Source organism: Doryrhamphus excisus, linkage group LG10 (assembly GCF_037039965.1).
Source record: "Doryrhamphus excisus strain RoL-2023G ecotype Guam linkage group LG10, RoL_Dexc_Guam_v1.1, whole genome shotgun sequence".
Taxonomy (NCBI): Eukaryota; Metazoa; Chordata; class Actinopteri; order Syngnathiformes; family Syngnathidae; genus Doryrhamphus; species Doryrhamphus excisus.
In genome coordinates, this window is record NC_136366.1 from 5,775,537 (window position 1) to 5,799,681 (window position 24,145).

General features: G+C 49.9%; 2 protein-coding genes across 4 annotated transcripts; both read right to left on the reverse strand.

Annotated features, from left to right (window-relative positions):
- Positions 1–36: 36 nt before the first annotated feature.
- cul9 (cullin 9) lies at positions 37–16,260 on the reverse strand. Of its 2 annotated transcripts, none has more exons than XM_058064534.2 (43): positions 16,064–16,260; positions 14,658–15,323; positions 13,230–13,384; positions 12,542–13,153; positions 12,336–12,477; positions 12,080–12,270; positions 11,591–12,020; positions 11,313–11,511; positions 11,039–11,240; positions 10,782–10,972; positions 10,514–10,710; positions 10,285–10,433; positions 10,091–10,179; positions 9,904–10,009; positions 9,616–9,843; positions 9,412–9,502; positions 9,163–9,334; positions 8,989–9,094; positions 8,830–8,925; positions 8,567–8,742; positions 8,342–8,475; positions 8,075–8,260; positions 7,864–7,991; positions 6,804–6,986; positions 6,572–6,729; positions 6,319–6,514; positions 6,044–6,227; positions 5,817–5,962; positions 5,627–5,753; positions 5,356–5,561; positions 5,052–5,281; positions 3,808–3,925; positions 3,483–3,731; positions 3,260–3,400; positions 3,027–3,191; positions 2,799–2,962; positions 2,620–2,713; positions 2,472–2,546; positions 2,286–2,396; positions 2,093–2,210; positions 1,881–2,014; positions 986–1,077; positions 37–921 (listed from the first exon to the last, which is right to left on the reverse strand). In XM_058064534.2, the coding sequence occupies exons 1-43, from the start codon at positions 16,179–16,181 to the stop codon at positions 699–701; spliced, it is 7,878 nt and encodes a 2,625-aa protein (XP_057920517.2). In that variant the 5' UTR covers positions 16,182–16,260; the 3' UTR covers positions 37–698. The 2 variants fall into 2 exon arrangements, with proteins under 2 accessions (XP_057920517.2, XP_078650036.1); XM_078793910.1 differs by having other exon boundaries at positions 15,946–16,077.
- Positions 16,261–16,644: 384 nt separating this feature from the next.
- Positions 16,645–23,359, reverse strand: entpd6 (ectonucleoside triphosphate diphosphohydrolase 6). 2 transcript variants are annotated; one of them, XM_078793911.1, is made up of 14 exons: positions 22,867–22,997; positions 22,490–22,720; positions 21,920–21,996; positions 21,707–21,850; positions 21,548–21,623; positions 19,647–19,682; positions 19,285–19,373; positions 18,920–18,999; positions 18,731–18,795; positions 17,992–18,093; positions 17,606–17,743; positions 17,473–17,529; positions 17,298–17,410; positions 16,645–17,147 (listed from the first exon to the last, which is right to left on the reverse strand). In XM_078793911.1, exons 2-14 carry the CDS (start codon positions 22,707–22,709, stop codon positions 17,058–17,060), a joined length of 1,287 nt encoding a protein of 428 aa, XP_078650037.1. In that variant the 5' UTR covers positions 22,710–22,720; positions 22,867–22,997; the 3' UTR covers positions 16,645–17,057. The 2 variants fall into 2 exon arrangements, with proteins under 2 accessions (XP_078650037.1, XP_057915280.2); XM_058059297.2 differs by lacking the exon at positions 22,867–22,997 and adding an exon at positions 23,173–23,359 and having other exon boundaries at positions 16,646–17,147.
- Positions 23,360–24,145: the final 786 nt, after the last annotated feature.

Sequence of the window (24,145 nt, forward strand, 5' to 3'; positions counted from 1 at the left end):
TAACCGTGTCAAATAATTAGGCATACCCACAAAGGCTTGAATTAAAAAAATAAAGTTTAGTCAGAAAAGCTTTTTATTGATTTTGCTGGTGGGAGTCGCTGGACTCCAAAGAAAGCAGAGACGTGTGAGAACATCAACAACGTAAATACAAGTTCTGTTAGCATCACAACTTGTCTGCGTTAGCATTAAGGGCTGATCGGCAACCCCCCGTCCCCCTCCCCTCGATGACGCTGCATAGAAACCAACAAACAGAGCAAAGACTTTCACGGTCCTAACAAATGGCAACAAATAAACACTCTGACATTCATTCTTGTCACCAAAAACCTGGAGCAAATCTTCCAATTCCAATTCCAATTCCAAGACTTTCAGGACCAAGACCAGCAGCCCGGTGACCCATGTTCCAAAACGGCATGACTTCCTCCAAGGATGTTTGTGGAGCTACTTGAGAACTAATGAGCAAATATAGCGAGATAAGAGACCATCCAGGATGTACCAGCCCGCTCTCGATATTCCAAACTGGGCGTCAGGTGGGAGGTGGCCGGTGTACTCTCAAGTCTGTGGCGAGAAGCAAGCAAAGCTGCATCGTTTCATGCGTGGGACGGCCTCCTGACAGGCCGCGACCATCTTTGTTGGGTGGTCAGGTGAGGGGGGGGGCAGGGCCTGACTTTGTCACTGGAGAGTTCTGCACTCGACGTGATTCAGTCAAAGGGGCTGAAGTCCCTCTCCAGATTCTCAGACTCATCGTCATCGGAGAAGAAGTCGTCTTCGTCTATCTCTTCATCATCATAGTCCTCGTGCCACTCGGGTACGTAGTCTTCATCGTACTCGTCATCCTCGTCCTCCGCTTCCTCGTCTCCCCCCTCGCCAGCGCAGTTGTTGTTGTCAGAGTCTCCGGAGCTGGACGCTCGGTCCGACGTGGACCTGAGGACAAAGGTGTTTGTTTTTCAAGGGCTGATCATGTGACAGCGTTCCAGGTCCTACTCACGCTTTGTTGGCGTCGTTGTGGTTGGCCAAGTCGCAGGTGTGCGTCAGTTCTGCTTCCTGGCTGCTTTTGGACGGATAACCCACCCTGAAGTCCTAAAGGCGAGACGGGAAACGGTTACCACGGTAACAAAGCGCTCTGAAACACTTTTTCCCGGCATGACGAAAGAGGACATGCAACAGGATAAACAGAATCCTTGTCTAAATGATCACACTTTATTTGGATGGCATTCCACGGGGTGAACAAAAATACATTTCTGGGGATCACAATAGATGGAAATATGAGCTGGAAACCTCATATTACAAATAGACAACATAAGGTGGCCAGAAATATTTCAGTATTGAACAAAGCAAAATTTGTTCTCAATCAGAAATCACTCCACACTCTTTATTGTTCTCTGGTTCTGCCATATCTTACTTATTGTGTGGAAATATGGGCTAATAACTATAAAAGCAATCTTCAGTCGCTAAATGTACTGCAAAAAAGGTCGGTAAGGATAATTCATAATGCCGCCTACAGAGAAAATACTAACTCCTTATTTCTAAAATCACAAATACCTAAACTTGTTGATATAGTTCATCTTCAAACAGCTAAAATAATAAAATAAAAAAATTAAATAATGCGTACTTCAGTATGAGGTACAAAAACAAAAACCTTAAACTGTATTATGGAAAGCAGGAAGTGAACAAATGTAACAGTTACTGATTGTAAAAGTACCAGATGGAGGGGTAGGATTTAATAAGCTTTGCTTCTTCCTACTCCTTTTGGACATGTGGAACTGTGAACTGATTATATGATGCATTCAATTGTAATCTGATGCATGTTTAAATGAAATAAAACCATTACCATTCCTATTGTATTCCGACTCAAGTGAGCCGGCTTGCCTTTTGGCGCTCACCTGCGTGGAGTGCTGCAGGATGGCCAGCAAGCGTTCCTGAATGCGTCGGATCAGCTCTAGTCCCGTGTTGAGCTGTTCCGCTTTCAGCAGACGGACACAAGAGGCCAAGTCGGTGCACTGCAGCAGCGTCCCCTCTGACAAACAGGAAGCGCTCACATCAACGGAAGCGTTCGCATGCATGCACGCAGCAGGGGAGGGTGCCGCGGGCTCACCTAACAAGATCTGCAAGGCATTGGTGTGCAGGTCCAAAGCCTCGGTCTGCTGCTCCATCACGTCCATCTTGTCACTGTCCTGGTTATAGAAACTGTAGACGCACGAGTAGGCCAGCACCTGCAGCCCAACCAAAAGTTGAAGAAGAGTCAAGCGGCGGCTCGGAAGAGTCTAACGTGCCGGCGCCGGGATCACCTTGCGGGCCTGCGCCAAAAGTTTGCAGGCGTCGATGACGAAGGTGAGAGACTTCATCTGCAGAGCTTCGTTAATGGATGACACCTTCTTCTCCAGGCCGATGGCAAAGTCCTGCAAGGCGCAACAACTCGTAGCAGAAGCGGCTCGTGTTTGACTTGGCTAAAATGAAGGAGGCGGGGCTTGTACCTTGGCTTGGTGCTGGAAGGTACATCTCTCGTTAAAATCCTGGAACTTCTTCTCCTGACGCGCTACTTTGCTTACCTGAAAGAAGAGGAAAATAAGTCATCCATCAACTTTGCCTCTGGGGAGAGACCACGTTTCGGCGCCCACCCACCATGGCGGAGCAGTTGTAGTAGTCTTTATGTGTGGGCTTCCACGGTTTCAGGCAGCGCCAGCAGAAGCCATGGTTGCATTTGGCACAGGTCATACTGAGGACACAGAACACAAGCACGATAAGCACAGCTGCGGCCGTGGCGGCGGCGAGGAGTGGCGTGGGGGGGGGGCGTCACGCACTGGAGGCAGCCCTCGTTCTTCTCGATCTGAGCCTGGCAGCTGGGGCAGCGCTTGGAGATGAGCTTGGCCAGATGTTTGCTCTGAGCCTCTACACTCATGCCCTCGTAAAAACCCCCGTCGTCCATCCACTGGGACATGTGACTGCAGCTCGCCGGGTAGTGCGCCTGCGCCCAGAACAAACTCCTGAAACTGTGTTCACTCGCCTTGGCGTGCGCAACCGACTCTGACCTCGGGGAAGTTGCAACTGAAGCAGGACGACCAGCAGCACTTGGAGCACGTCCCCATGCTGCCCATGTTCTCCTTGCAGAGGATCTGGTCGCACCCTTGAGGGTTGGTGCACCACGTCAGGTTGGAGCAGGACTCCACGAAGCCTCGCAGTAGCGCCTTGTCGTACTGGCCGCCGTGACAACACAATGAGCATGTGCACAATGTGCCAATATGCCAATCAGGGTGGGCGTTACCTTGGCAACGGTATCTTTATCAGAAACAATGCTGAGGAAGAAGTGAGACGTAGGCTGGGCCTGGCAGTCTGGGATGGGACAGTTGCAGTTCATCACCAGGTTCTGCTCGATACGGGCGCTTAGGTACTCCTGCCAACACGACTGCAACAACAACAACAACAACAACACAAGGTCACACGCACGCACCACCGCAGGATCCCACCAGCATCATGTGATCTCCGACCCTGCAGCAGTAGTGCATGCAGCTCAGCGAGGGCGGCGGCTCTGGCCCAGCGCGGCACGGAACCAGGCACACGGGGCAAGTGGAGCCGGCGATTGGCGGCGGCTGAGGGTTCGGACATTTCAGCCCGGCCGCTACGATGATGGCGTCGGGGTCGTCGGTGTAGCGCTGCACCAGCAGGTCAGCGTTCCAGTTACAATGGACCAGGAGGTGCTCAGCTCGATCCAGGTCCAGACTGAGAGTCGCCGCCACCTGGAGAGTCGCCACATTGCCAAAGTGATCAAAGACTGGCGAACCTGGATCGGGACAGGATCAGTCTTGTTTGGACCTGCTGGACTGTTGTGTTCATCAGCTGACGAACTTCGTCCTGCGTCATGGTCCGACCCATGGAGAAGAGAACCGTGTCCAGAACCCCGTCTTCAAAGAGCCGCGGTGTTGCTGGCGAGCTAAGAGAGAGAAACGTGGTTACATGCTGCACGTGCGTTCCAGGGTCACACCTGACCAGTGTTCTTTTCATCAACGATGACAAAATTATTTGGTTGATGAACCTTTTTTCATGACGAAATATTATTATTTATTATTATTATAGCATTTTAAGGTGAACATGCAAGTGTTATCTCCCATGTCATGAGGAAAATGTTAGTAGTCTAGCAAGTAGTCTATTTAGTTGCCATATGATATATTGCATGTTTTGAAATTGTAACATAAAATGTTGTTTAGTCCCGTGTATTAAGTCTAGTAATGTGATGCATGTTTTAATTATTTCTTTTTTTTTTTTGTTTTTTCAAATATGTTTGAATGTTCATATGTTTGAATGTTCACATTTGTTCATATGAATGAACAAATGTTTTTTGTTTTTTTTTTTCTCATTTGTTTTTGGCTGTTTGTAAATACCTAGTGGCTGCAGATGGAACCTTTCAGTAGTAAATATGACTCATTGATATTGGTAATATGGCTTCATGAATAAGTCTTTATGAGCTCATATTAGCCTCTGAATGATCACTTTCAACCCAATGCATTCATTCATTCATTTTCTACCGCTTATCCTCATGAGAGTCACGGGGGGTGCTGGAGCCTATCCCAGCTGTCTTTGGGCGAGAGGCGGGGTACACCCTGGACTGGTGGCCAGCCAATTACAGGGCACATATAGACAAACAACCATTCACACTCACATTCATACCTATGGACAATTTAGTCGCCAATTAACCTAGCATGTTTTTGGAATATGGGAGGAAACCGGTGGAATTGAACCCTGGTCTCCTAGCTGTGAGGTCTGCATGCTAACCACTCGACCACCGTGCAGCCCCAACCCAATGCAGTCTTTTCTTATTTATAGTGCTTTTACTGTTGGTCTTTTCTTATTCATCAGTGTGTTACTAGGTGAGGGTAAATCGAGAGCTTACATCCTAGCATCTACCCTATGAATAATAAATTATACTCAAATAAATGTTCCAACTAAAACACACAAATGTACTAGTTTTTGTTGACAAAAATCTGAAGTCAAACTATCGCTTAAAAATGACTAAAACAAGAAGAAGAGTAAAAATAAAATGGCTCCCGCAAACAACACACCTGACACAGGTGGTCTCCGTCTTGCTGAAGGAAAGTTGGGCGTGGCCTTTCTGCGGCGTGGACGGGTCCTCTGGGAGGAAGTCTACAATGTGAGGATTGTCCGGGTTGCGGCGCACGCAACCTTTGCTGATGACGTGCATGATGCAGGAGAGAACATCCCCGGCGCTGCAGCTGAAAGGACCAGGACCGGGGGACCGGACCGCTTCCCGCTTCTGACAGGAGTCCAGCACCTGCGGCAACCAGGAGGAGTCAGGGCCCAGCCCCAACCCTGTGCGTCGTAGTGATGAGTGTGAGAGAAGCTGACCTTGAAGACCAGGTTGTCGATGTGCATCTCCTTCTCCTGCTTGAGGATGTTGACGATCACGCAGTAGATGACATTCCTCTTCCTCTCCAACGTGGCGGCCGCGTCTTCGTCCACGTTCAGATAGGTCTGTCTGGGCTGCAGCTGGACACACATGGCCACGTCCCCCTGGTTGTCAGACGCCAGCTGTTGCTTCAAGTGCAACACACCTGCACAGGAAGTGCGATTAGACACAGCCTGTGTTTGTGTGTGCGTGCGTGTGCGTGTTAGAGACCTTGGCATGGGTCTTCAGGATGGCTGCAGCTGAGCGGTCCCCCATCATCGATGAGAGGCTGCAGCGCATGAAGCACAATGTCTTTGGATAGGCCGCACGCCTTCAGCACAGAAGCCACATCCACTTCCTGCAGTGTAACACCTGTGCGTTACAATCTAGGCGTGTCACCATGTGTGTGCGTGTGTGTTACCTGGAGTGTGTTGAAGTGCAACAGGATGAACATCTGCAGTGTGGACACGTGAAGCGTCCAGCAGCCAAAGCGGAGCTCAGCGTGACCGAGCCACGTCCACTGGAGCCGACGAGGCTTGGAGTGACTCACGCTGTACATGGACTGACCTACACGCAGACGCACGGCAGGTCATCAAGTCATAGCTTGGCCGGCTCATCACAAAATTGGGTGGGGTTGGCAGGACTCACTGTGGGTGTAGAAGTCGGTGAAGCGGGTCAGGTAGGAACAGAGCTCAGACGGGAAGTGTTGTGAAGGTTCTTCCAAGAAGCAGAGCGAAGAGATGGCCCAGCAGCGCGGAGACAGAACCAGAATTTTGATGTCTGCTTCCTCCTCTGACTCCACCCACCCATCCTCTTCTTCCTCCTCCTCCATCTGTGCTCCGACACAAAGAAGACACTCTTGAGAGAAAAGGTCAGCGTGGTCGTTCAGGTTCTCGTGTTGCGAGAATGCTGCCCGGTGGGACCTGCTGGGTGTGCAACGTGCGGTCCAGCTGCTGCAGGCGGTACAGGTGGAACTCCTGCTGTAGGTCGGACGACTCGCTCAGGTTCTTCAACATTTGCTGAGGGAAGCGATTGGGGAAGCAGGAGCCCAGCTGCTCCACCACCGAACGTTCCAACCACACGTTGGCCCGCCCCAGGAGCCGGTCGGCTAAGTAGTACCTGCACACCGTCATGATGGTCACTCGGCACCTCGTGTGGAGGGTGTGGTGCACTCACCTGTAGAAATGCTCAAAGGTGTTGGCGAGCTCCAATCCCGACAGGAACAGCATCGGCTCCAAAAACTGCTGCAGCTTCTCCAGAGTCTCCATGCTGCCAAAAACCGAGGTGCTGTTCTGCAGCATCTGGTCCACGTACTGAGCAAATCTCTCGCTCACCTGCCATGGGTTGAGATTCCGCACATTCCGCAGCGAGCTAAGGATGCAGTGCAAAAACATGGGTCTGAACCTACGTGCATGGCTCTGAGGATGGACAGCTGAAGTAAGGCGGCAGAGAATCCGTGTCGCAGGGCCAGGACGAAGGCGGTCTGCTGCCCAAACAGTTCCTCCATGGCGTTCTTCAGCCGCAGGTACAAAGTCCGGTAACGTTCCACAAAGTCAGGATGATCGCAGCTCAACTCCAGAAACGTCTTCACCTGCACATTGAAGATAAATGATTTTAGGCAGTATTATTATTATAAGTAGTAGTAGTAGTACAGACGTACAGTACAAATTTGATGTAAAAAAAGCTTCTGAAGATCAAAATGGTATCAATAACCATTTTTATATTTATTGTTTTACATTTGGATTGAACCCTACAGTAGACAGATCGGGACATTACTAGGAATTGGAAAACCAGAGTGTAGAGCCGTGGGAGCCATCTGGCAAGGCCCAGAAAGGTGCACTGTATTCGGGCACATGCTCAGAGCAGGCGGTGGGTCACCACGGAGGTCTCTTTTTGTGGGTTTGATGGTGATTTTTTTCCCGCTCACCGCATGTGGTACAACAAGCACCGAAAGGAAGCAGTAAATTTTTGTGTACTAGTTTGTGTACTTTGTGTACAAAAAAAAAGTGCCTGATTTGTTCACCTGTGCAGTGAGGTGAGAGGTCATCGTACCTCATTGAGGCTTTGTTAAAAATATGATTTGTCGATATGATGTCATAATTCCGGGCGGCACGGCATTCAAGTGGTTAGTGCGCAGACCTCACAGCTAGGAGACCAGGGTTCAATTCCACCCTCGGCCATCTCTGTGTGGAGTTTGCATGTTCTCCCTGTGCATGCATGGGGTTTCTCCGGGTACTCCGGTTTCCTCCCACATTCCAAAAACATGCTAGGTTAATTAGCCACTCCAAATTGTCCATAGGTATGAATGTGAGTGTGAATGGTTGTTTGACAGCTGGGATAGGCTCCTGCACCCCCGTGAGGAAAAAGCAGTAGAAAATGAATGAATGAATGAATGTCATAATTCCTTGATATGGGCCCAATAAGTATGGTGCACACCTAGTTGTTAGTTGCTAATCTCATGCATTCACCTGCTGCTGTACCACCTCCTGCCAACAGAGGGCGATGTCGGCAATGCTGCTGCTCTTCACTTTGGGCTTCAGTGACGAAGGAGAAGAAGAAGCCACTGCAGCGTCTTTGTTTTTGGCCTCCTTCCCATCTGGAGGACATACACAGAGCAGACGTAACGAAGGGACTCCTTAAATATTCAAATGAGTAAAACGAGCTTGACTATACGCTCACTCGGCTTGACGGGCGCTTTCAGCTCCTCTCCGTCAGGTCGGCTGGTGTCCACGTGCACGAGCAGGTGCGTCAGGCGTCTCACGCGAGAGTTGAAGACAGCTGCCCTGCCTTTGCAGCGGTGGGCGGAGTCAGAGTTGCCCAGGTACTCGCTGAGCAGCCACGACAACGGGCTGGAGCCAGAGGACTCTGGAAGGAAACGCTTGGGAATAAATGAACAAAGGAGAGCGCAATGGTAGACGCGGATGGCAGGTGGACGCGCGCTGTTACCCGAGATGGTGATTGTGCGCACGATAGGCGTGACCAGCGCTTCCCAGCAGGTTCGACCCAGAGCTTCAGCAGCTTCCACATCTGGTAGAAACCGGTCTGCAAACATCTGCTCATGTTTGAGGGCGCTGTTAAGCCTGAGTGCACACACACACACACACACACACACACACACACAGTAAAGCAGCAGCAGCAACAGGTGAGGACACTGTTGAGAAGATGCCCCACTTATTGAAGAGCTGCAGCAGCTGCGTCCTCTCGTCCATCACTTCCTGACACCACGTGTGAGCCTTGGTGCTGTAGAACAAGAAGGTCCGACAGCACAGCTGCTCTTTAAAGACGGGCCAGAACGTTGGCTTAGGCCCCAGAACCTCAAAACCGTGAACCCGTGTGTCAATGCCGCCCTGTCACAGAGGAGGTGTGGTCAGTGGAGAGGGGCGGGGTTGAGGGTTGGGGGACACACCTGCTGTGACATGAGCTCAACGTCTGACCTGCTGACATCTCTTGATGCGAATCTGTATGATGGACCAGAATCTGGTCATGTTCTCGAGAAGAACCACTCGACTGGCTGATGCCGTCACGTTGACCTACACATCAGGTTAAGAGTAGTGGTCACGTGATCTGGTGTGTAACAGAAAACTCATCCTTACCGTGTTGAGTTCTGTGCTGATGTTGGCCGGGTCATCTCCACCCAGAACCAGGACCCTGGCCGGCATATAGCTGGAGTCCTCGCTAGCCACCAGGATGGCCAACTGCCTACACACACACACACACATGCTTGCGTTAGAAGACGGTATGCAGCATGAGCGATGAGCGTGGCGTACCGGATGACGATGCCTCTGTGCATGAAGATGTTGATGAAGTGCGAGCCGGTGGGGCCGTTGGACTCCCAGTAAGTTTTACTATTCTTGTCGGTTAGCTTGTTCGCTCGATGGTGATTGGACGACACCTCCACCTTCTCCCAACACTTCTCCTCCTTCAGTTCCACGCTGGAACCTGAGCACAGGTCAAGGACAAGCAGAAGAAGAACATGAGTGCGGAGCCGGATCCCACCTGAGCGATCAGGCACCCACCTTGGCAAAGATTTCGGAGGAAGACGTCAAAGAAAGGAATGTTGATTGGCTGATGGCTGCGACGATGTTCCTCGATCTGACCCAACACCATCTACCAGCACACAGGAAGTAGTCTGACGCAGGACTTCTTGTCTACTCCCGTGCTAACACGGTACACGCACACACACTCGGAAGCGAAAAAATAAGGGGGCGTGTCCCTGGTACCTGGATGCAGCCAGCGAGGACGCTGGTGGTCATCTTCTTGTAGAGGCTGGCGTACTTCTCGCAGTCGCTGACCAGGTCTCGCAGCTCAGCGAACAGCGGGAGGTTGGCGCCGTGTTTGTCCAGCGTCTTGAGCAAGGCCTCTTTGGTTCCCAGGCGACACATGACCACCGCGTAGTCTTTGTTCAGAGACGCCAGGCGGTACAGGAAGCGTATGAATTTCTGGAGCACCTGTGCACAAGATGGTCAGACACACCTTCTGTGTGCATGTTCTCCTCTCTTGGTCCTCACCTCATTGTCGCTGAAGAAGGCCGCCATGGACGCCAGGCAGGGCTCGATGCTCTCGTGCCACGGCAGCGCGTCCTCCTGGTAGCAGTCTAAAAACTTGTTCAGGATCCTGGCGTGAGAGAGCCGGAGAACATATTCAACAAGTTAGCAGGCATTGGTAGGGGGCGCATAACCATGCCAGGTGTCCTACCTGAGGATGGACAGCTGGACCGCACGGTCCGCTCGAAGCTGCTCCATTAGACGGACCAGGTCCTGAAAAGTGTCTCGATTCTGTGTGACCTGAAACCACAAAAGATCAGTCAGTTCTGCTTCCAACCCAGAAGAAAAACCAGCAGGAACTTCTTGTTCTCTCATCCAAAACTGTGTGTGTGTGTGTGCACATACCTGGTAGCGCTGGTCTTCCAGCTGGGAAAAGGGGTCAAACAGCACCTGTTCCAAAGTCAGGATGACTTCTTTAGTGGCCGTCACCTCCCTCAAGCTCAGCACCAACATCTGAAGCTGTGTGTCCTTCAGGTCCAACTGCTCAGGACGATCTGATGGGCACCGTGGACAAAGACTGTAACCTCAGACTGTCCTCAGGAGGCGAGGGCGGCGAAGACAGGAGGACGCCTACCTTTGCTCTCCAGCTTGTGCACCATGAAGATGTGGTTGAGGGCAATGATGGCGAGCATGGTCTCGGTCTGGGACAGCATCAGGCACTTCTTTAGGACAGCGGTGACGTCGCAAGACACCAGCTGCTCGGCCAGACTCTTGTGGTTGGAGACCAGCATGACTATGACCAGAAGGCCGTTACGCACCGCCGGCGTACAGCTGCAGGGAGGCGTGGCGTGCTTTGTTAATGGAATGCCTTCCCGCCTCGCCGCTCCTGAAGACGCACTCACCCTTTGGTCTTCATCATGAGTTCCACGGCGGCGGGGATGGTGGCCAACAGGCCCGTGGAGCCTTCTGGCGTGGCCGAGCCGATGCTGGCGAAGATCTCCAGCATCATCTGAGTGCCGGACTCAGACAGGGCGGGAACGCTGCTGCTGCCGCACAGGTCGTGTTTACTGGCGCCGGTGACGACCTTCAGGGTCTGAAGACAAGCCACATGAAGCCCTGGACGCCATGTTTGCCGTGCGTGTGTTTGCTGGTTCCTCACCGCCAGTGCCAGCTGCTGCACATGTGATACGTTGGAGAGCTCCTGCATGCACGTCAGGATGGCTTTGACTCCGCCCTCAGTGGCGAAGGAAACCCTCCACTCGTATCTCAGCATGAGCATGTGTGTGAGCCGCAACGTGCATGCAACCACGTTTCTGCAGGATGAGCCCAGAAGCTCCACCAGCAGCTTCAGCACTTTGTCCCTGAAGATAACAAGTCAAATGTCTCGAGGACAACCTTGGAACATTCCCAAGACAACACAACATCTGTCTCACCGTACACCCTGGACAGATTCGTTCCTCATATAGTTCTTCTCCTGTGTCACCTTGTCCTCCAGCAGCCTAGTGATGAAGATGACGCCAGCCAGGTTCTGGACGATGTCCCATCTGAAGCCTCCTTTCCTGAGTATGTCCACCACCTCCCCCAACTTCTCCAGCACTGTCTTCTTGCCCAGGACACGAGGACTGCTGAAGACTGAAGAGGACGTCTCGTCTCATCAACAATTCTTCTCTTTGTCAAAACCTGGACCAGAATCAAATGTCACCAGACTCACCCTTCATCATCTCCTCCAAACCGTCAGGATATTTGCTGGAATCCTCCTGAGGAAACTCGCTCTCCATCTCGGGGCTGCCGCAGGTCGACTCGTCAGGAAGTTCTTTCTTGGCTCTCTTGGAGACCATCACAGAGGACGAGCACATGAGGGCTCCTCCTTCTTCTGCAACGCAAACATGTTCAAGGCCGCAGGAACGCTCCGAGCTGAACGGTCCCACGGAGAAGGCAGCGGCTTCCTCACCCGGCAGCTCTTCATCGTCCAAACATGCTCCTCCTCCTGGCTTCAGGTAGTGTTTGCAGAAGGCGTGAGAGCAGAGCAGCTCGCTGAGGCAGGAGGAGGGAAGATGTTGCTTCAGATAGTGAAGGACCTTCTTGGCCACATCTCCTGGGACGAGTAGGCTGATCAGTGTGGCGTCATCAAGCTCCGTCTCCTGAGTTTAAAGACAACCAATCAGAGATCAGATACTGAGTAGACGGCATAGAGTCGCACCTGGTCGCCGAGGCTGAGCAAGAGGAGGTGGTTGACTTCCTGCTGCTCCTTCGCTTCCAACTTCTTGATGAAGAAGAGGACCTCCCACCACTCAGCACGACTCAAAGCTGCCGAATCCGCCTGCGGACTGTCAGCCAAGTACGGGAGCGAGTAGAGGCCGCCGAGGGGCTTGGAGAAGATGGTCTGGCTGGCTGAGGGCACGAGAAGAACAACAGGAAGACGATGGCGGAAAAAGCAGACAGACGTTGCTTTCTACCTGTGGTGAGTCTGATGGTTTCTGTCAGGGATGAGGCCTTCTCCAGGGTCTCCTTGTCAGCCGAACCACTGCTGCCGCTTCCCAAAATTTCCACCATGTGCCAGTGCACCCAGTAAGTCCTGCGCAGAGCATTCCAGTACACCTACAGGGGACGGGTTGTCAGTCCAGGTGACTCTCTCGCCCTGTGAGTGGACCATGAGCCTCACCTGAACCGGTGGAGAGCCGTCGTTGCTGTATCGGAATTCTCCCTGGTCTCCTGCACTCACTTCCTCGTAGTCCTCCAACATGCGGACGGCCATGCCGCTCTTCAGGTTATCCTGGACGTACTCGACGTAAGCCGAGCGGCTGGCGAAGTCGCAACGGCTTTTGAAGCCGTTTCCTGACTTCTTCTTTGGGGCCGTGGCGCCAGGAGGGCTGGCATCCCGGGCGGCGCCCAGCGTCACAGGAGAGCTGCTGCAGCGAGGCTGGAAAATGGATCTCCAAATGGGCAGAGATACATCCGCACCGTGGTCCTTCACGCAAGCGCCACCTCCTTGGTGGAGCGGGGCGGAGCTCTGGGACACCTTGCGATCCCAGCCCATGACCCGCACCAGCTCCGAAATCAAGTTGGCCATGGCCATGGTGAATTCAAACTCACACTGCACACGAAGCCGTTCCGTTTGCTGGCTGCAGGAGGAGGTGGACGAGGAAGACGCGGGGGAGGAGCCGGCTTCCTGTCTGTCAGTGCCCGAGTCCACGCCCACCGTGTTGAGCTTGTCCATCAGCGAGGTGACGCACAGGTAACGCTTGACCAGAGAGAACAGCAGCTTCCCTGGAATCTGGAGACACGTGAAAGCTCTCGTTACGTCATGCTAGCCAGGGCTAATGTTTGCTTTGGTTCTTACGGCAGGTTACCTGAGGCAAGTGGATGCCCTCAAAGGAGATGCCGTGCTCCTCGGAAGACGTGGTTTCAGCAAACAGCTCCAGCAGTGTGTAGCGGTTATCGAAATCCATGTGCTGCTCGATGCCGTCCTGCTGACTGAGCGACAGCAGCACGTAGGCTCGGCTTCCTGTGGAGGACAATGTCAGTGTTCCCACAGGACCGCAAAGTATCTGTGGTGGCGGGTATGTGTGAGGACAGGCTAAAGTCAACTTCGTCATGTCACATGATCTCATGTTTTTTAACCTCCTCTAACACCGCCACTTTAACTCATTTGCTATCAAGGATGCACAAAGAGGTGACAATGCAACTCCACAATAGAAGAGAACCTCTAGACTGCTGCTGCAGTTTTAAGCAAAAAACGGCCACAAGGTGAAATATGTGCATTTGGTAAGAGCACGGCCCTAATCTTGTTAAGTTGCCTTTTCGTGAAGCGATAGACGTGCGAAAATGTAACAGACCATTAAAGAACACATTGATGTTTGCTGGGCTTCATGTGCATGTGCACTAATATATATATGACCACCATCTTGGTGAAAAGATGCGTTACAGTGTACGAGGTATGTGCACAACAGACTGGCACACTGGCAGGCGATGCTGGACTCAGCCACTGTCAACCAGTGGGGATGTGTGGATGACACCCGGCAGGCTGCAGGGTAACGCTGCCATCTAGCGGACAGAGTTGGAACAACCAACTACATTTGCACTTAAGTGACACGTTAATGAGGGTTAAAGAATTTTCATTCATTCATTTTCTACCGCTTATCCTCACGAGGGTCACAGGTATGCTGGAGCCTATCCCAGCTGTCTTTAGGCGAGAGGCGGGGTACACCCTGGACTGGTAGCCAGCTAATCACAGGGCACATATAGACAAACAACCATTCACACTCACATTCATACCTATGGACAATTTGGAGTGGCCAATTGACCTAGCATGTTTTTGGAATGTGGGAGGAAACCGGAGTACCCGGAGAAAACCCACGCATGCATGGGGAGAACATGCAAACTCCACACAGAGATGGCCGAGGGTGGAATTGAACTCGGATCTCCTAGCTCTGTGGCCTGTGCGCTAACCACTCGACCGCTGAAAAATAATTTTAAAAAATCTAAATCGTTCTGTGGCGGTCCAAATTTTATTGTGGTGGGCTGCCACAAATAAATGAATGGGAAAGACTTAGAAAGTGTCACATGACTTTTGCGCAAATCCAGAAAACAGTGTCTTGTGGAGCCAATCAAAGTGTCAACACAAAAGGCCTAACTTCATCGACGCCACCTGTGTGGACGGCAAGCGGGTCATGTGACCTGCAAGCAGCAGCTTCATACGCTGAGGAACAAACACAGAGACAACAAGATGCTCTATCTTGCTCCACGTGGCCCGAGTGTTACCATGGTGACAGCATCACCTGCATCGTGGGACGCCAGCGCTCGCAGCATCTTGCCGGCGCTGCGTCTGGTCTGCGTCTCCTTGTTGCACAGCAGCTCCATCAACAAGTTGAGGGCGCCCGTCTCCTTGAAGACGCCCACGAGCGAGCCGATGCTGGCGTAGGCGCTCAGCACGTGGATGGTGTGCGTGATGCTGATGGACAGCTCGCTCTTCTTGGCCATCTGCTTCCTGGCGCGGCGCACCAGATTCTTCACGTCCTCCTTCATGTCCAGCAGCTCCGTCTCGTCAAACGTCCCCTCCGCCACGTTGCCCTCTTCCTCGCTTTGCTTCTCCTGCGGCTGCAGGGGGCGCTGTGAGTCAGCTTTCCTCTTGCCCAGCAGCGCGGGACAGTTGGCGTACACATCCTCCATGGACATCCACATCAAAACGTTCTCAGGTTTCACCTCCCTGGGCACTGAACTGACAGAGCCGCCCGCCCCGGGACTGATGCCGCCGCCGGAACCGCTGCAGTTGGTGCCCCCAGAGGCGGAACCGTTGTCAACGGCAGCGAGGCACCAGCGAATCAGGTACTCAATCTGACCGTCATGGGTGCGACGCTGGCGGATCAGCTCCTCGGGATAGGCCTGTAGCCGTGGGCCGATCTGGACCAGCAGGTTCCCGTTGCGGCGTTCGCCCACCATGGTCACTGAGGGGACACCATGAAGAGGACATGTTAGCTTTCCAAACTTTGTGTTTAATTTCCACTATCTTCTGGAACACATTTGCAAGGACGTCAGGATGTCATGTAACACGTGATGTTCCTAATAAAAAAACTTTGTTATCCAAATTTTAGTTTTTGTATACTGAAAGACCGATGAGACATTGAAATGACCAAAATGAGGCAAAATGCACGTCCATGTTTGGCTGACTAGATGGGCCACGTCTAACTCCTGACATCAACATGCACGCGGCGTGTGCTCATTCATGAAATGAGGAAGCAACCTTTGCTAGTTGCAGCTAGCATTGACCACAACTCGTGTGGTTTCTGTTTCTCATTCATTGCTCATTTTCACTCGGACGAATGGCTTCTGTTGACGAGCCACACCTTATCCCGTTTACAAATAAAATAGTTTTGTGTTATCGGCGACTTTGCGTCGTCTTGACTGAAAGCCCAAGACGTTTTTGGAACATTTTCTTCAAATAGTATAGTGGTCAAATCGGCCATGTATGTATTTCCGGTCCTATGTGACGTTATTGGCGGTTGTCAAGCCAACACAGTAACTTGTGACTTTGACAGGAATCCGTTGTTTTTTTATTGGACTTCTTACTCTGCTAAATGCTTGTCAGAGCTGCGGGACTCCCATCGGTTCGGCTCGGGCCTTCTGGCGGTCAGGGTGACGAGGGGCGAGGGGGTGTGGGTGGGAGGCTTCACTTGGCTGGTCTTACCTGACACGCCACGCACTTTGACCTTGACCTCGTGGCCGAACGCCTTCTTTCTTTTTCTCGCTGAAGTATCCTTAGTTTGCTTGTCGTCCGCAACCGGAAGCGAATTTAAGACAAGCATCGGCGCGCGAGAGTCAACCTCGGCGGACGCCACTTCTTCTTCTGTTTACAGATTCTTCTTCTGGTGTTTTGCTTCTTCTTCGTCGTCGTCGTTGTGTGGCTTCTTGTCGTTGGAGATGCTAAGAGGTGAGTCGCGCCCCCTCTGGCCACATGTGCACAGTGCAGGTTTTCAAGGCTCCAAGCGAGGCTTGTGAATGAGGACGATCTGTATAAAATGTTTCTTTGAATGAAGCACAGTGTGATGCAAAAGATAAATATTTTTTAAAAATAATTAAAATAGGATACAAAATGAAACATTAAAAAATATATTTCTTAATATACACAATTTTTATTATACCATTATAGGCAAGACATAAGTGACAGCTATTACTAGCATTATGAGGACCAACCCTTTCATTTTTACTTTAGTTTAATTGTATTTATCGAATACGCTGTGGCCTAATGAAAATGTCCTGTGTGCATTATTGGCACCAATTAAGTGACAGTGAAGAGAAAATATTTTTTAAAACCTGTTTAAAATCTTATTCTGTTTAGCAAAACAGCTGCAGCTTAAGGAAAGTCATTCATTGCAAGTCAACGTTTTAGCAGCATTAAAAAACGTTTATTATCAAAGCATACACTGTAAAAAAATTATTGACAGGTCACACTGTCAAGCACAGGCAGCACCATGTTTTGAGTGTACAACAAGAGAGCTGCCAGACATTACCAATCAATGACAAACAATCGGACTTGCTGTCGTTGGCTGTGGACGAGAAGGTCCAGAAAGAAGTGTCAACAATCTGCTGGTCAGCTCATTCTTTGATGTGAAGGCACAAACACCAGGAGCACCCTTGGTGATAAATAATATGGAGGATCTTTTGGGTTCTGGCTGCAGGTTTTAATTGTTTGTGGCCTGCAGGATCTCCATGGACTGGAATATTGCTCCAAGAGCCCAACTGGTTTCCACCTGGTTGATGGTCCTAGCTAACTGTAACACACACACACACACACACACACACACACACACACACACAGGACTTTGATGATGAGCTTCAAGAACACTTCCACAGATCTGAAGTCAAGCACTCAAGATTGATGGATGGCAGACAACGTACCATGACCACATGTTCCTCCTCACCTTGAGATGTTTGTGTGGCGGGAAGCCAAGCTTCTGCAGCAGGACTGAGATGTAGAGCAAGTCCAGACAGAGAAAAGGATCATGTGGAGAATTGCGAGGCCTTTCACTGCAAACTAAGAAACAAGACAATCAGTGCGTGACATCATGCTATGACCACCAGATGGAGACACCTCACCTCTTTTAGCTGCTCCGATGTAGTCTGACACTTGAACACTTCCTCCCTCGACTTCGTCTGGATGAACACACACACGGGCTTAAGGCGTGTGAATACATCTCAGTCAAACACTAACGACAGGAAGTACGCTCACCAATGAGGCCCAAGTCGACCGCACGGTTGTAGTAGTAAGAAGAGGCATAGAAGTCCATGTCCCCCGTCTCCGCCATGCTCACCTTCCCATCCAGAATCTTCTCCACTCTGGCCAGACATGCCTCATAAGGGTCTTCTCCTGAAACACACTGGTGAGCTTCTGACGGCCACACTTTCAGGGTTTTCCATGAGGACTTGAGACAGACACACACCCACTCCTAATACAAATGACCATCATGGGCCCAAATGAAGGTTGTTATTGGTGCCCAGTGCAGTCCAACAGCATTACAATATTCTATATCAGTCCTGCTGTCAGTTGACATTTAACCAAGGTGTGCAGGTTTTAAGGCACCCCGCTAATGCATGAAAACTGGATGAAGACTGTACCTGTTTTTTGTCCACGCACGGTGAACACCGTGTCGGCGTACTCCCACCTGCCAGAGTACTCTGCAGCCAGGCAGGGGCTCGACAGCTCAGTGCTGCCCTCTACTGCACACACAGGCACACAAGCACACATTAGCAGAGGTTCTGTGGCATATACAGTCCGCCCTGGTTTGTCACACTTCATTGGTTCCAGCCTGGACCGCCAGAAGTGCATGCCATACGAATTATTTCTTGTATTTCTAAATGTTTTGACTAATAATTGATCATCATCTACTATGAAAAACGAGATAATTAATTCATTGTTTGTTTGGGCTTTTTCCTGGTTTCGGAGTGGGCCACAGCGGATCTTTTATCTCCAGACTGATTTTGGCTTGAGCACTTTATATTCTGGATGCCCTTCCTGATGAATACCAAGGAGGCTTACTAGTGGAGATTCCAACTCAGGGCGTTTGCTCCCAAGTCCAGAACGCTAACCACTAATTCATTATTAATTCATTGCAAATTTCCGCACTTATTAATGACTTTTTAAAAAAGGCGATATAGCGAGGGAGCCATAATGAAAGCGTGGTATTGCGAGGGCCAGCTGTATAGCAACACTGAAGCCTCCAGCTGCATCGTGGTATTCTCTGGGAGACCAGAGACCAGACCAGAGTGTGTGTGGGGGTGTTAACAAGCAGAGTTACGATGCCATCTCTTGGAACAACAAGCTACATTCACACGGTCCTGATGGAAACAAACGCACAGGGCGGGGACTCGACGCCTCCTAAGATGGCGAGCCGAGCAGACATCAGGCCCAACCCCAGGTAACTGCAGAGAGAAGAGAAGGCAACTCTTAACATCTGAAACACCAACATGCCTTCATCATCAAGTCTGCCCCGCCCACCTTTTAATGAGGTAACGTCCAGTCAGAAAGGGACTACACGTGGCTCACCTGTGGACATAGAGGGTGCGGCTGATGTTGAACACGGTGAAGGACCTGATGTAGTCCATGGGGGAGGTCTGAATGCTTCTCTGCACACAAACAACAAAGACCGCTGACTGAAAAGGTCAAAGTTCACCAACCTCGACGAGGTCATATTCCACTCGAGGAGCGGGATGAAGATGACGTGATGACACGACGAGAAGCTCATCAATCCCTCGTGTACGAAGCCTGACCTAAATAGGAATGCCCCCCCCCACCCCGCACTTCCCCCTTCCTGATGTGAGAGTGTTTATTTGGGATTAGCGTGGCATTTCCAGATTAGAGCCTGGAAGATGGGAGCCATGCTGGTACTTTGCGGGAGACGTCTTCCTCACCTCGCCCTCGGGGCTGAAGGTGATCTGGGTCGACCCTCCGCCTAAATCCAACATCCCCGCTGTGGACGAGTGGACGCGGTGGAGGGAACCTGGACAAGAGAGATGAGGGGTTGGGGGGGGGCAGGGTTGTGGGACATGAGACAGATTAGGAAAATTGAGTGCTGAAGTATAATCCAATAACAGGTAATCACTATTCCTTGTCCACTGTAATCACACACATACACAATGGCATCTTGTGTGTGTGTGTGTGTGTGTGTGTGTGAGACCCAGGGACATTGAGGACATTTGGAGGACGGAGGGGGGGGCGAGTGGATGTAAAGTCACTTTAGTTCTGATGATGTCACAAAGGCTGGAATTCTCACCAATGAGGAAGTTGATGGAGATCCATGCAGAAATTCCTGTGCGGACAAAGAATCCATCATATGACAATCAGAAAGATCATAGGAGGAATGTTGCAAGGAAAGTCAGCTGACTGATGAGTCCGTGACAAGCGTGCGTCCACAGTGAGCGATAAAGACGGCAAGCGATGCGGTCAGAGGCGGGGCTTAAGGGGGGTCAACGTGCACGCCGCTCCGTGCATTAGCGCCTTTTACCAGCGACCTCTGACCTGGTGCACATGCTCAAGTGGGTGATTAAAGGGCTCGGCACAAACGATCACAGGAGCCTGGACAAAACAAACAAGCACGGTACGTACGGCACGGCGCTTTGGTTCAGCGAGCTAAACACCGGCACTTAGCACGCCGCCCCCACAGCCCCCACAGCCCCCACAGCTCACATCTGCATTAACAATAAGTCGCTTCCATTGGGTAATCTCCGGCCGGGATAAGCATTCCCACCAAGAAGTGCAAAATCTCAGCGCGATAATAAGGCTTGTGTGATCCGTTTAGACTTCTAAAAGGGTCTGTTATGCTTGGACCGTGTCCATTAGAGCCCCCCCCGACCCAAAGTAGGGCTGCATAAGAAGTTAATTCAGTAATCATTAAAAGACATTTATGGCCTTCCCAGAGAAGGAGAAAACATTTCAGCCTCAGAAATCAACAGCAAATAATCGGCCTGCGTCCCCGCCCCCCTCCCACCCCAGCCCCCTTTAAGATTAAGCGGGACATTATCCCACATGGCCGTAATTGCTTGTATGAACTACTTTAAAAAGGATTGGATTATATCTGGGCTAGCTTCCAAGCGGTTAGAACACACAAACTACATGTCAGCCCGACACAGACTTGTCATCCCTGACACGGACCATTTGGTGGCCACCTCCCCCCACGACTGACCCCTTGGTCAAACTGCACAGGTGAGTAAAATAAGCAGCAGGAAACCACAACTGAAGCACCTTGTGTTTCAGAAGGCCAATCTGGTAAAAATGTGGATGCTGGATATGTATAAATAATACACACCATCATATTGGACCATTTTTGTCTTGGTTGAATATTTTATAATTAGCTTTTGGTTGCACTCTGTTCCATGCTGACCATATCAATTGAGCAATAACTATTTTTCAATGTTTACAGTAGAAATTAATTTAATAAATTAAATTTTTTTTGTCTTGACGGACAGCCAATGGGATCCTCTGGCTTGTTTTTGGGTCTACCACTTGACGTTTTTGTTCCATGAGCCTCGGGATGTTTGAAAAAGTTCCAATGACTTACTTACTACTTGTCTTACTGCGTCCAACCTCAGCAGCAATGGCGTGCTGCGAGAGGCCTTGCTTATGCAGCTCAACCATCCCACCGCCTTCAAAGAGAGAAAGCTTTTTGGCCTTTGCCATCCAGAGATCATGACTGTACTAACTAAACTAAACTGTTCAATCCACATTTTGCTGACATTTAGTCTTTTAAAGGTTGCGATCTTTTGATCAGCTGATCAAAAGATCCTATTTCCCTTGAATGCTTCTTGGCAATAAACTGCTTACAACACTGCATGTTTGTCAGATTCATGTTTCTCCTTTTTTCATTTTGAAGCTCTACTGAGTGCAAAATATTATAATATTTTGCTCAGGAGTGTATAAGGCACATCACAACATTGAATGATGCATCTATGAAATTGATGAGATTGATACGGATAAAGCTCTTATACGTCATGCTTGCAAGCTAATTGTTTAATGGCCCGTCTGTCACTATTATAACCCAAAGGTTGGACTTTTGGGGGGGGGGGGGGGGGGGCACAAAATAAGAGCTTTTGATATGTGCAGTGGTCATTGGGAGCAGCAGGTTCCTCGCTAGTTGATTGACAGATTCATTGTTTATGTTCTGTTTTGGGATTGTACCTTCATCAGTGCCGTCCATGATGGACACGCTGTCCTGCCGGGACAGGAAGGGTGATGTGTCAAACAGGGCCCTCACCTGGACACAGGGCAAATTCCAGGTAAGTTGGTTTGATGACTGCAGCACAGCAATGGAGGACTATATGTGATTGCCTCTCTCACCTGCTCCAGAAGATTGTTGGCCTTCTGGAAAGGAAGAAGGCGGAGGCCAGCGGTGGCCTTCAGAATCACCGGGGTGGCGTTCCATGAGGAGGGCGGGATGGTGGACTCGGCCAGCTCCAGTAGCCCCACAATACCAGCTGCACACTGGACACAGAACGGAGATGTACATGTTGACGTCAGAGTTTAGACATAATGGCGGTCCTGGAGCAGCACCTCGTCAGGATGGTCGGCGTAGGCGGACAGTCCGGGCTGGATGGCTCGGAAGGTCTCGCGGGCCACAGCGGGCGCATCTACAGGAGAAGAGTTACAAAATGATCTTTACCGTCACTGTCATTTGAAGACATCCAGTCTGCGACAGGCCGTGAGGTAGCGCCGCTCATCTGGTTAGCGTTTACGCTAACAAAGGAGCCAAAAGAGCACTCAGCCAGTGTGATTCAGCTTAGCGCCGAAATGCGATAACGCGGGCAGCACACCAAATGCAGGACAAGCCGTGAACGGCTCTAATGAGTCTGTGTGCATGTCAACCCTGACTTAGTGTATGCTAATTAATGTTGTTCATCTTTTCCACACGTGAGCCATGTTCTATGATTCTGCTCTTCTCTCTTGGGGTTAACTGGTTCTTCCTGTCTCTGGCTTCCTGCATGGTTTTATTTAAGAGGATTAGTCGATCACCATGACGCTTGAGCTACTTGCTAGCCTTAGCATGTTAGCAGAGGAGCATTGGGAAAAGAAAATAATTACTAAACAAACTTTGGACAAGGCAAAGCAATTAAGTTGCCAGACCTCCAGTGTCCATCTTGAACTTGAAAATGTGGATTCTGGTGCCAGTGCTGCCGGCGTCAAACATGATGCCATACTGAAAGTGTTCCAAGCGAAAAGGCAGGTGGGGCGGCAGTTGATGAGCGTGAGGCGTGATGGTGGCGTAATGGCGTCTGACCAAGAAGACATAGGCCAGGACAAAGACGGCAGTGAAGACGACTCCAAACAGCTTTGCTCTCTTCATTGCCTTTCATCCTGAAAGTAGACAAACAAGTTAAAATACCAACACAAAACTCACTGGCAACAAGCCAAGCAAAAATTAGCTGCTTGCTGAGTGTCAAGTTTGAAAGATAAATGCTAATAGTTCTTAAATCATAATGGAATTATTCTGGGCTACTCACAATTCATTTTGACAAACTTTGAAAACGACAAAACTTTAGTGCTGTTAAGTTTTTAGTTGGCTCTTTTGTTGAGGAATGGAAGCGTCATTTCCTCAAATGTGACTACAGGTTGGAAACACAAACTTTTGTCACGTGAAGACAAAACATAAAAAGCGAATTCAAGCAAAGTTCCAATTATACACCGGCTTGCTGAGCCGTAACCGGTTAGCATGTAGCTACGAAACTAGCAGCGAATTACTTTGTTTGAACATGGTCGAAACAAACACAAACGTATTCGCCATACCCAGTCAGACGTTAATGACTTACTTAGTCAGTTGATGTGAAGGAACTAGTAGCAGGTGTGCGGTCAATGTTGAAAAAGATCATCGTTTCTTCTGGTTTGGCTTCATCCTTCTCTTTGCCGCTGCCAACGCCGGGGTCGCGCACTAATGACGTCACGCGGACGGGCCTGGCACATAAAATTATATACACTCGTCCTCCCTTGCTACTTGGCGTTTTTCAGAAATTAATTAATAAATTATATCTTTTCGTGGTAGACTATTGTATATTATCAGTCAAAACATATTAAAATACAAGCGATACGTTCTATTCTGGTCACTAGGTGGCAGTAATGACAAAACATTGACACATTACCTTACATTACATTAACAGAACACTGTAGGAAGTCAGCCATGGCGTGTCTGACTTGATATTTAGAAAAATAAAACTCCCAGCTAGTGTGGAAGTGGAAAGTGGAGACTAGACATTTTTTGTATATCTAACTATGGCTAATGTGTTTGCCGGTGGTGGTGTTCTTAGAATTTTTGCTTTGAAAAAAATGTAATTTTGAGCTGGTTGCAAATATTCCCTTCTCTGTACCATCAAACACACTGTTGGGTGATAAATGAGTACAGTCTGTTTACGACTATCTTAATAAGAATGAAGAGTAAAAGTAGTAGTGAGTAGTAAAGCTGATGTAAGCTGATGAGTGATGAATAAGGTCATAATACAAGTGTAAAGATAACTATAGGGGTGTTATTTCTTGTCTGGAGAGCTCTAATAATGTCAAACCACATATTTAGGAGGTTGTAAACAGGTTTTGTATGCCGTATGAAAATATTTGATTTGTAAATAAGGAATCCCACTTCTCTGGGTCTGGAACCAATTAACCATGATAAACGAGGGAGTACTGTACTTACATTTTTTAAATCTATATCGTCAAAACTTTACAAACCCCCCCTGTGCTTGGGGCCCTGGTCCACTAATGCTGCCATTTTGGCCATGTCTCCCTAGTTTCATT

What these genes read in the sequence shown, in the direction of transcription:
- cul9 (XM_058064534.2), bottom strand. Translation starts at nt 16,181, where the DNA reads ATGCTTGTCTTAAATTCGCTTCCGGTTGCGGACGACAAGCAAACTAAG. An exon ending in AACCATCAGACTCACCACAG is followed by an intron (nt 12,271 to 12,335) that starts GTAGAAAGCAAC and finishes TCGTGCCCTCAG; the next exon opens with CCAGCCAGACCATCTTCTCC. An exon ending in CTGCTGCAGCTCTTCAATAA is followed by an intron (nt 8,476 to 8,566) that starts GTGGGGCATCTT and finishes GTGTGCACTCAG; the next exon opens with GCTTAACAGCGCCCTCAAAC.
- entpd6 (XM_078793911.1), bottom strand. Translation starts at nt 22,709, where the DNA reads ATGAAGAGAGCAAAGCTGTTTGGAGTCGTCTTCACTGCCGTCTTTGTC. An exon ending in ACGCCGACCATCCTGACGAG is followed by an intron (nt 21,851 to 21,919) that starts GTGCTGCTCCAG and finishes TTCTGTGTCCAG; the next exon opens with TGTGCAGCTGGTATTGTGGG. An exon ending in CGCACCCTCTATGTCCACAG is followed by an intron (nt 18,796 to 18,919) that starts GTGAGCCACGTG and finishes TTCTCTCTGCAG; the next exon opens with TTACCTGGGGTTGGGCCTGA.